The sequence below is a fragment of the Lycorma delicatula genome, chromosome 11 (genome assembly GCF_047948215.1).
Source record: "Lycorma delicatula isolate Av1 chromosome 11, ASM4794821v1, whole genome shotgun sequence".
In the NCBI taxonomy this organism is placed as follows: domain Eukaryota; kingdom Metazoa; phylum Arthropoda; class Insecta; order Hemiptera; family Fulgoridae; genus Lycorma; species Lycorma delicatula.
This window is the reverse complement of record NC_134465.1, coordinates 49,457,323-49,469,567: the sequence shown is the minus strand read 5'-3', so window position 1 is coordinate 49,469,567 and position 12,245 is coordinate 49,457,323. Positions and strand designations below refer to the sequence as shown.

Below are 12,245 nucleotides of genomic sequence, written 5' to 3'. Positions count from 1 at the left end.
ATGTAGATATTATTTATATGCCACGAGAAAAGTAATTCAGTGATGATTCTGGTTCTATTACGTAATTTTTTTTTCAGAATCTACAAACAAGTACATTCTTGAAAATTATTTTTTTTTTTATTTTAGTAAGATGTAATATGATTGGAAAGAACAAATTCCAAGCAGGAATTAAAAAAAGAAAAAAAAACAGTAAAAAATTAGTCTGACATATAAAATCATGTTAGAAACATCAGACCTGAAGAATTACAAAAAATACACCTTTTTCTCTTTTAAACCTTTTTCTTTAAACTTATGTAATGTAAATTGTACACATACACATATGGACACCATTTCTACTGTTGCCAGGTATGGGTATCCACAAGCTCCTCAGTATGGGAAGGTATAAAACATCCCTACATCTTTCATTCATCTTTTCTTTTGCCTGCTGTCATTCATATTCTCTTCTCTCTACACTACATTTAACTCTCTATTTTCTAACTGGCCACAATTTGAACCTTCTTCCATTAATCTTTAGTTAGTTCTTCCATCTTCTTTATTCTTTATAACTGCTCTCCTCACTTACTCTTATTATATTATACCTAACCTCATTTCAACTTTCTCCTCATAAGCATTTATTTTAGAGCATCACACTCTTCACTACTTCTCTGCTTGTTTTTTCTTTTATTTCTTTAAGGAATTTCATTTCTCTGACTTATATTCCAATTCGTTATCCTCCATAATTCTGCTATGTATGTTACTGCATTCAAATAGTAAATTTATAGATAATCTTTGTTATAATCTAGTCATTGTTGTATTCTATACTAAATGTTTAACAGTTTTTGACAAAACTTTCCTCCTCTTTGCACCAGTCTTGAAATTTCATTCATCATTACTCCATCATCTGAGATCTCAATTCCTGAGTGTAAGCTTTTTATCTACCTTAGGAGGTTTCATAATCAAAATAACTTCCTCTCTGCACTACAATCCAAGCATCAAACAGAATCTGCACATCTTTCACTTTTTTCCTAAGACATTTCTAATGTATCTTAATCCTATTCCTTTACCACCACCTTAATTTGCATGTTCAATCCCATCACAACAAAACAAATTTTAATAACCATTAACAGTAAAATGTTAAAATTAAACAGCAATATTAAATTAAAATTTCATAAATAATACAATAAATTTTTTAAGCTGTTAATAATAATGAAGATTTTTAAATACTTACTCAGGAAAATCAGGTATACGAGGTATATGACATTTTAAATGAAATACTTTCGGGCAAAAATCACAGCACAATACAGGTTCACCACCATCCAGACATACTGCACACCAATCTTCGTTAGGATCATCTTTCTGGCTTTCTGTAAATAAATAAAATAATAATAAATGATAAAACACACAAGCACACAAATTTCCTTTAAAAATAAATAATCGGAACTTGTCAATGAAGTTCTTGAAAATGACATTATTGAATAAAATATTCAGCTTCATAAAATTTTGGAGGTTGTGTAATTCATGTACACATGTGTTATATCTCTGGTTCATAGAAAAGGGATATTTTATAAATTCTTTTCTAATAACAGAATAATGTCAGAAAATAAATAATACAAATTAAAAGCATTAAAATTGGAATTAACTGATCAAATTGGTTGTAAACAACTAACCCTCAATACATAAAGATCAGCACTAAATCCCTCCTAATGCCATTCACACATACATCATTCTTTATGCATACATCAAGCCTTTATGCATAAGAGATAATTTTTTAAAATTTTTGTAAGTTCTGTTAAGATTAAAAAAATTTCCTAAATTTGATTTCTGACAAAAACATTGAAAATTTTTTATTCTATTCAGAAAAAAGAATATCTCTTAAGTATACAGCCAAACAGAAGACAATTTCATCGTACAACTATAGCAATGGCTTCTGTAAATTGAGGAGGAAATGAACACCAAATACTCGTACAAGGCGTGTTTTAAAAGTAAAATCAGTTTTGAAATGAAAACAAAACTGAAAAACATGAACAAACCTTTCTTTTCTAACGCATAAACTATATTTATTTACTACTTTTTTATACAGCTACCTTCAACATCAACACATTTTCATAGTTTCACTAACTTCATAGTATACCACTATTTAAGGTGTAAAAAAAAGTAAATCACTAGAGCAAAGTCAGGGGTGTAGGGTGGATGATGATGATTTTCCAATGAGATATTTCCAATCATCTTCTGATTTGTGTGGCCGGGCATTGTCATTCAAAAACAAAATCCCAAAGGATTAGCATCCCACAATGCTCGTTTTTTATAACGCTTCTATGATTTTTGTTGAAATTTCACAATACATATTGGCATTCATAGTTCTGCGATCACTAAATTCGATGAGCAAGACACTCTTTTTGCCCCAAAAAACAGTAGCCATAAGTTTCTTTACTGGACATTCTCATTTGAACTTCTTCAGTCTAGATGGTGAACGAAGCCATCACACTCACTGCTGCTTTGTCTTTGCTCAAATGAAATCTAGTTTTCATCTCCAGTAACTGTGATCAAACAATTTATCACATTCATACCGTAATGCCACAGAAATTTATGCACTGCACCAAGAACTATTCCTAGTGTGTGTGTCTATCAACATCTTCACTACTCATCTGGCAACAATTTTTTATAGCCCAATTTTTCAATCAAATCACAGATCAGGAAACATCAAATACAATTTTGACACTTGTCAAACTTTTTCCATTAAATAATCTGTTATCACCGACGGCCCACTGCTAGATTCTACTTCATGAATGTCCAATCACATCGCTGTCTTTTTTTTATAAACAGACGAAATACAACACCTACTATTAAGAACCTCACTCAAGAAATCAGAGCTAACAGTTTTTTGATTATGTGTAACTTAAAGTAAACGGTAATAATTTTTTTTTATTATTCATATTTACAAAAATCTTCATGATACAATTTATATCAGTAAATGCATGTTGTAAAAAAATTTTAGTTAAACATTCAAAAAATAGTTCCATAACATTGATAATAGTCACTCCTTTATTCAGCGTTTGAGGAATATGCAAGTAAAAAAGTATGAAAATTACATATTAAAAAAAAGATTACCCTGACGAGAATTAGACTGTGGTGTGCTTGCATTTGATTGTCCTGTTATAGCAGCATCAGTTGAACTATCCACCTGCGGTTGATTGCTTTCAGTATGGCTTGCTGTTGTTTCCGGTATAACTTTTGTACCATGGCTGTCTAATTTTGCAATAGTCATCATTAAATCATCAACAGAATCCTGTAACAAAAAAAATAATACATACATACACAGCACTGCATAAGATAATTATAAGAACGACAAAAACTATCAGCAATTTATATTCAGGAGGCTTACAGCATTTAATTCATTTTTAACAATACTAGTACAACATATTCAAATAAATTTTATGTTTATATACAACTAGCTCAAAATTAAAAAGCCAGATAAGAAATCAATATTGAGTAGTAATTTATCACAATGATTTAGGTTCTGTAACATGAAATGGTTTTATCTTACACTTCCTAGTTCTGAAAGAAATAAAAAAATCCATCAATATCAAAGTTATCTCAACATATTGTTGCACTATATTATGAAGTTAAGTTCATTTATTTAGCTGTACTCTGTACTTGTTAATTAAAACTATTTACTTTTAAAAAATAAGACTTCATAAAAAAATTTTATTTTAATAATATTAATAATTAAAAAGCTGATTTATTGTTATTCCTTTTCACTTACTTGTCAGAGAGCTCTGACAAACAATTTTCTACTTAAATTAATGCATCAGAACTACTGCAAAATGACTTTTCTCAGCACAATACACTTGTATTCATTGAACACATTTATATGTAGCCTTCTCTAAGGAAAATTGAAAAACCTTTCAGAGCAGAGCGTGTTTAGATATATACAAAAACTATTTTCTCTTTGTAATAATTTTTAGAAAGAAGATAATTTTGTTGTCATTTGCACATTCCAACCCATGCAATAGAATACTCTGACTTCATTGTGGTTATTTATTTTCAATGTAAGTTACTAAACAGATGTTATTCATTTAATTTACTGGAGATTGTTCTTTATTTTGTGAAAATATTTTTCAGTGCTTTGTTAGCAAGTGCTAATTATGTGCATCAGGTAATTTAGGTTTGATAAAGATTTTATATGTGGTAGTTCATACTACCACAGTAATTTTAGTGATTTTTGTAAAACTTTTAAAACGTGGAACAAATTAAAGTGAATCCTAACACAGAGACATCCAAAAGTCATGCTCATCAAAATTAAAGTGCCTATAAATAGTAGTTATTCTCCTTTTTTTGGGGCGAAAACGTTTTCTCATTATCATCGCCCAGGTCAAAAAAAATAACAAGGAGCTTCTCAAATAATAATATATTAGTATTAGTAAAATAGGGTTAAAACTATGACGAAAAATTAAAATAATAATAGGAATAAAATTGAAATAGTAAAAGAAACAACAATTAGGATAATATATGTAACGAGAAATAACAAAATAACATCAAAATTTATGACTGGTTAAATCTAATTTGGTATATTAATTCATCTTAGAAGTAACAATATCTGGTGTAATGTTACTCCAATACAGTACATTTTTTTTAGTTTCCTAGGATGTGCCATATGTCCCTCAGCAATTTAAATTTGTGACAAGGCCGCATATCATACGCAGTCCACAAGGATGGGTGCACAGTCAAGCAGCAGTTGTATCGGACGCACAGTGGTACGTATAAATAGTAGTATAGTTGAAAAATTTCTGTTGGTTACTGCAAGATAACACCATGGGTATTAAAAACAACAAAGCTAGAAGCGATTGTGACGTGTACTGATCACAAGATGCTTGCAGTAGTGCTTTGTTTATTGCTTGATAAACATGTAATTTTCCAGAGAGCAACGACTCTTTGTGGTTGAACATTATTTTTCCAATCGTTCGTGTTGTAGATAAATTTCATGGAAAATATCCAGATATGGCAGTGCCAGACAGAAACCAAATTAATCGCCAGTTTTAGAGAATGTGGATTTCAATTGCAGACAAGAAGAGAACTGCGAGAGACCGGCCACATTGACTGATGCTAAACCAACTGAAAATAAGAATGCGATGCAGCATTCACCTTAAGAAAGCTTGAGGAGACTATCAGTGCACTTGCAGATTTTATATGCAAGTGCTCAGAGAGCAATGAAGTGGTTACAAGTTCGTGCATATCATGTTCGCAGGGTTTTGAACACTGTTTTGTGCCATGGAATAGCAAGGCTTGACCATGTTTTCTGATGTTTCACTGATGAGGCTTAGTTTTAAATCTTAGCGGCTATATGAAGAATCAAAACACTAGAATTTGGTCAACTGAAAATCCACATGTGTTACATGAAAATCCCCTTACACTATAAGAAACTGGGAGTGTGGTGTGCCATAATCACACTGTCGAATAGTGGGTCCCAGTTTCTTTGAAACTACAGTAAACTAGTGTTGTCTACAGAGACATCATTACACTGTTTATTGCACTTCTTGAAGATGATGAATGTGATTGCTGGTTCCAGCAGGACAGTGCCACATGTCACATGTTTAATTAAAACATGCATTTCTTGTGCATGATTTATCTCTCTTAAAAGTTTATGGCCACCACGTTCACTTGGTTTGACGTCCCCCAGACTTCTTCCTGTGAGGTTATCTTAAAAGAAGATAAACCTAACAGGCTACACCCACTGGAGGAACTAAGATGAACATAACAGAGATTAACACATCAGTATAAACAAGCTCCACACAGTGGCCTCAAACATGGTAAAAAGAGTTTGTACATGCGTTACTAAATAGGGCAGATATTTTGAGCATTAAAATGTCTGACATTTTATGCTGAGAAAATAAATAAAACTTTATTAATTAATAAAGACATTAATTACTTAATGTCTTCTTTTTTTTTACTTTGATGTGTGCAACTTTTGGATCTCTCTGTACTAATACAAGATTGGAGTTTGTGGCCCTACTGCTTGAAACTCTTGAAGATAATAATGAAACACCAGTTTTTGATGAAAGTGAAGCAAATTTTCATTTGGCTTGGCCCAGAACAATCAATAGAAACACAAATAATAGCTCTGATCTAAAAATCACACACTAATTGTAATATTACAGTAAGGGTAGAAGACCATTACTGTAAAGATCCGTAAGATAAAACACACGAAAAATTAAGTAATATACCAGACAAAGTGATAAAATAGCTAAAAGGTGTAAAGTGTATTCTATGGAGAAAGCTTGGATGAAAACAAAATTCTAATAATACTCTTTGAGAGTATTGTTTAGTTTAATATGCTTTTAGTTTAGATTGTACATGAATATAATCACATTCATGTACAGGTCACCCAACCCAATAATGACTATCAACTTACAGACAATGTTTTGTAATTTATTCTATTTTTCCATATGATATGTACTTCACTTCAAACAAGCATAGAATACAACACTGACTGCATCTAAAAAAAACTGTTTCCCACATCCAGCTTTTAGAAACAATTGTATTCTTTCCTAAAAAAATAGCCGAGATTTCCAGTAATTATAATAAAAATTTTTCCTTCTCTCAAAATTAAACTACAGTGGAGTGTCAACTATCTATCTGAAAACCAATTTTCTGGATGTCCAACTGTCTGAGCAGCTTACATCCACACTACTAAGTAATAATTTAATACATTATTAAAAAAAAAATTATAATACTATTCAAATTAAAGCTTTTTCTTCAACAGGAAATATATTTTTATTGATCTTTTTTTACAATTTTTAACAAAGTTTGCAGTAAATAGCACAAAACATACGTAAATTTAGGTTTAAGTTAAACTAATTGTAGAATTAATTTCTGAAAAGACTGATGCAAACATATTAATTGGTCAAGCGTCAACTATGATGCAATGATGAATATAAGTAGATCCAGACAAATGACATCAATACAGTATTCTTTACCTCATCTAAGTTTCATAACTTTGTGCAGAGTAGGCTGTATAATTTTTATGACATTATGATGGTGAAATCACACAGTTTATTCACTGAGATATTTTAAGCATATAAATTCACTGTTCTTAAAAAGTTCTGTTCGCAAAATTAATTTAACTTTAGTGCTGATCAAAATAGATCTAGTACAACCTGATTATTAGGATAGTAACTTTTTTTTCAGTTAATTTTGTTAAGTCTGTTCATTTATTTACAAATTTCTACTCATTGGATTTTTTATAACACATAAAATAATATCTGTTTTTTTATTAAACTGTACATATGTAATGAGTATTTTTTTAAATTTTATTGAGTAGATTTATTTTTGTAATATTTTTGTCTTTTTATAAAGTGTGTTTAACTTGTTAAACTAGAATGATACATCCAGTATGAAGATAAACATTTTTTTAATTTTTCAATTATTCAGATTCAGCCTTGCAAATGCAAATTAGCATTCCGCTGTATATTCTACATTTATGCAGACTTTCAGTTAGTGCATATGAAATACCAGAATAATTACTTAATAAGATATGTTTACACACAAATAAATTTGACTAAGATAAAAAATAAATAAATTACCTGACAAAACTTATCCAAACTCTTCTCTGCATCATCAGTATTATTTTTATTTAATGTATGCGGGCTAGGTGTTTTTGGAACAGATGATGTCGGTTGCTGTTGCGTATTCTGCGTTGGCTGTGGTGTTTTTTGCTGTTCAGGCCGATGATTTGCAGGTTGATTGTTACTATTACTACTAGAATTATTATTACTGCTAGTATTATTGTTATTATTGTTATTACTATTACTGTTATTACTATTTGTATTATTACTAGAACTGTTACTATTATTACTGTTATTACTGTTATTACTACTACTACTATTACTACTACTGCTGTTACTGCTACTATTGTTATTACTGATAGTATTATTGATCTGCTGAGGTTGCTTCAAAGTTATTTTATACGAATCGTCTACGGGAAGTTGGATTAAAGGGGGTGGTGCCGGATGTTTCATAGCAGCACTTCCTACTACACCAGTACTTCCAGGAAATGATCCCTGTCCTGTAAATGAAGATGTTTGCTGAGGTATGTGCCATGATATTGCGGTATTACTTTGTCCAGATGATGTCTGTAATAAATACAATGATATTTATTTACTATCAATATAATAAAAACATTAAATATTATTAACTATTTATATTCTTTTAACATATTCCTACCAACTTTTCTAAGTTCATTTTATAAAAAATATTAACAAAAAAAATTTTTTTTTAATTATAATACTTTACTAAAAATAAATCTTAATAAAAACAAAAAAAAAAAATTAAAACTTTTTAATTCTTTAATTTTAACTTTAAGAAACATGGAAAAAACATAATAACTGTAATTTTAAGAATGAATAAACGATTAAACTAAATAATTTACTCACAAAATGGCCAGAAAAAATCCAAACAATAAAAATAACAATAATAAATATAATAAAAAGACCAGTAAATAAAATAATAAACAAAGTAAATGTGATTGTAAGGTGGAGTTGTTTAAATTTCGAATAGACTTATTAAAATTCTTGATATCAATTTACACTTTCACCAAGCAAAGCAGATACTAACATAAAATTTATTTAATATTGGGACATTATTCAAGATGTTCCAATAAACAATTGTATAAAGATTGTTTATACAATCTTTATACAATTGTATAAAGAATTTTTATTAAACAATAAACATTGTTTTCTTCCATTGACACTTTCCATAGCAATACCATGTTTTTTTAAAATTCTATTATCAGACTATTGGTTTTAACACTGGGTTTTTGAATAAAAAGAACACAGTCCATGAAAGGTAGATAAGTAACAGCTGCTTTTGTAAGTAAGTTGACATTTACTCTTTGGAATGCACATTAGTAATTTTGGTGGACACAAATAAAGGAAGTAAAATTTAAAATCTGATCTTAGGTTCCTTTCTAAGAAAGAATTGAAACAGGTAAGAATTGGAACTCGAGAATAATTCACCTCATAAATAATAATTTAACAAAAGAATATGTTTTATCAGAAAATAAAAAAACCATAATAAATCTTATTAAAATGACCTGAGGAGAAGCTCGTTGCTGCTGATTAGAGCTGTGAGGACTCTGAACACGTTGAACCAATTGTCGTGCAGCAGGGCTATATGAGCTGCTGCTCTGACGTGCTGCAGCTGCTGCTGCTGCCTGCTGCATCAGTGATTGCTGCTGTTGCTGTTGTTGGGCTTGATTTCCACCCTATAAATGAGAGAAAAAAAACAATTGAAGGGAAGAAAATAAAAATAAAATATAAACTGTTGATCAACAAAGAAAATATCAAAACATAAATTCATAATTTATATACATTGTTAAGGAGCTAGCCCTCAGTAGGCCCATATTTCTCAACATACAGTAGTACTCAGTACCCAGAGTTGTGTTAGGATGGAGAGACACCACATCATCTTCAGTCTATAAGCACTTGTAACATTTTCATTTATATAAAGAAAAAATTGACTAACGATTAGATGTGCAAAATTACCACAGCTGTTTCACAGAAAACCGTTATGTTTTTTTAAATTAGTAGTTTAGTTTAAAATGTTATTTTTATATCTCTCAAATTATACAAGATATAACTACTACAATGGTCATCACTTTAAAACAGAAAACTAGTAACAGATAGGTTCCATCTAATAGCAAGGAAAAGATGCTGGAAAACTGCATAAAAATCTTTGCTTTAACTACATTACAAACAAAATAACATAAGGTAAATTTAAAAACAGGACCTCACTTTACTCAAGCAAAAGTCAGTTTTTCTTACCTACTCCACTTATAGCACAGAGGTTACATAGTCAGACATAGGTAGTAACCATAATCAGCTTTTACAACATATAAAAATAAAATATATATTATGATGAATAAAATCTACTGTACTTTTAATCTGAACAGTGAAGACTGTTTTACATTATCTTTTTACTTAGTTATTTATTTTCATCGGTACAAACCTCAGTATATATGAAGTTTTATGTATTTAAATAAATGTTGTATAACACTGGAAATTACTTTTTACTTTACCCCAGCAACAACGACATATACTGCCTACAGCTATAACATCTGGTAAAAAAAGTTGGTCTTTAGTTTTGTACCTCAAGAAAGCATTTTAAAAAAATCAACAAAAAAAATAAATTGTAAATAATCTGTGTAAAAATATTTTACTCCAACATCCCCTAGTCTCAAAAATCTATTTTTGGTCAGACAGACATAATATGAGGTCTGTAAATAAAGTAAGACTGGTTCAAAAAACCTTTTTATTTACAATCTAATTACACATGGACTATCACTTTCGAAATAGTTCCCTTAGGAAGCCACGCAATGCTTCAAATGGTTCTCCCACTCTTCATAACAGTGTTGTAACTCAGAAACCTTCCTATCCTTCAGATAGTCAATTACATTTTTTAAAATGTTTTCTACTGTTCCAAAATGGTGACCTGTGAGGTGTTTTTTAAAGTAAGGAACATGAAAACGACCTTGCATGTATGCATGTATGTATGTTGGCCTGTATTAGTTCTTACAACTGTAGACCCCCATTAGGGGGTGGTGGTGTGGAGACTGGAATCATCACAAGGTGGGCGTCTTCCCCTAACGGGGTTGAATGTGGACCCCAATGACTGTTTGTCTTCAAATTCGGTAGGCAGGTACTAATCTTAGGGAGGAAAGAATGCATAGGTTTTGCAAAAATTGAAAAAGGGGTGGGAAGGTGTTTTGGCCAAAATAAAATTCCGTCTTACCTGCGGCACTTCAGCAAAAACATTTTCCTTACAACCAACATTTTAAGTTTTTTTTATCAAAATCACAAATTACTAAAAAATTTTTATTTAATATTCACCACCCCTTCCCCAAAAAGGGATTGCATATATATTCTTCTTCAGAAAACAAGTTTGGGAGTTTTTTGCAGTTATATTTTCTACATCAATATGCCTTCAAACCATCATAAAATGTTTTACCGTCCCAGTCCAATGGTCTATGGTAACAGAAAATATTTTTTCAATTAAAAAAATTTCTTTTTACATTTTTAAATCCATCTTAAGTTATTCTGCATTTAAAATGTAAGTCTTAACTTTTTAATAGCCCTAGTGTTTACTGCAACACAAATTTAGTTAAAATATTACAGCTTATTTATTTTTTTTTATAAAAAAAATGCATATGAACAATATTATCAAAGTATTTGAAAATTAGAAATTTTAAATTTCTATGGAGTAAGTTACCTTTTATGGCAGAGAAAATGTGGGAAGCCAAAAAAATAAGAGTAAAAGCTAATTAATTGCAGTGTATGGTTTTATAATTAAAGAATTAATGGATTTTTCACTAACACTCAAAAGTTACATGTCTAAACATCTGAAAAGAAGAAGTACTTAGCTTAGCGACCTTCTGCAATATAAAAAATATGTTTCATAACATGAAAAATACTCTGTTTTTAAAAAGTTAAAATATTTCTTCACTGATAAAACAATATTCATACATAACATAATGCAATCCAAACACAAAAAGATACACATCTAATGAAAAACTTACATTAGTAGAGAATGAAGATAAAGAGGAACGTTGATCAGAATCTTTATATAGGTAAGGAAGATAAAAGTAACGGTGCAGAATGGAAGTGATAGGATATGAAGAGGAATCTTTAGTACGAGACATCTGGAAAAAAAATTAATTAAATAGCAGCACATAAAACATTTACGAGGTCTGTTCAAAAAATACGTAGACTGTTAGAATTGCACAGGTTTGGTTGGTTCCAGTCAAATCTGCTTGTCATCACCATGTTCGTACAGATCAGCTTATTACACACAGTTTTTTGATTGCAAATATCATAATTGGTTGCTTAACTATGCAGTTGTTTGTGAAGTGTTTTTTTGTTTGGTGGATTTTAGAATGAGCAACTTGAACAAGCAAAATTACTGTGAAATTTTGTGTTAAACTCAGAAAATCTGCAAGTGAAACTTTTGATATGCTAAAAACTGCTTACGGCGATGTTGGACATTTTAAAGATGGTCATCAGTCGATAAGACAATGAGCGTCCTTCCACATCAACTGACAACTCACACGTACACAAAATCAACACCCTGGTTCGGGTAAATCAACGTCTGACCATCAAAGAAGTTCATTGAAGTTCTCAAACGTCTGCCGCGACGCTATCCGGCAGAAAAGGCCAGAAATGTGGAAGAGTGGTGACTGGTTTTTTATCACAACAACGCTCCAGCCCATTCAGCCC

The 12,245-nt window shown here is 30.5% G+C and overlaps 1 protein-coding gene across 5 annotated transcripts in view; it reads right to left on the bottom strand.

The window, feature by feature from the left end:
• Positions 1 to 12,245, bottom strand: part of LOC142332251 (transcription intermediary factor 1-alpha-like) — a 127,168-nt gene that overhangs the window by 8,864 nt on the left and 106,059 nt on the right. For all 5 annotated transcript variants that reach the window (XM_075378563.1, XM_075378566.1, XM_075378565.1 and 2 more), the window contains 4 exons: positions 9,068 to 9,238; positions 7,560 to 8,108; positions 3,088 to 3,265; positions 1,208 to 1,343 (listed from right to left, as the gene is read on the bottom strand). In XM_075378563.1, the coding sequence (XP_075234678.1) occupies positions 1,208 to 1,343; positions 3,088 to 3,265; positions 7,560 to 8,108; positions 9,068 to 9,238 (1,034 nt within the window). The remainder of the gene's footprint in view (positions 1 to 1,207; positions 1,344 to 3,087; positions 3,266 to 7,559; positions 8,109 to 9,067; positions 9,239 to 12,245) is intronic.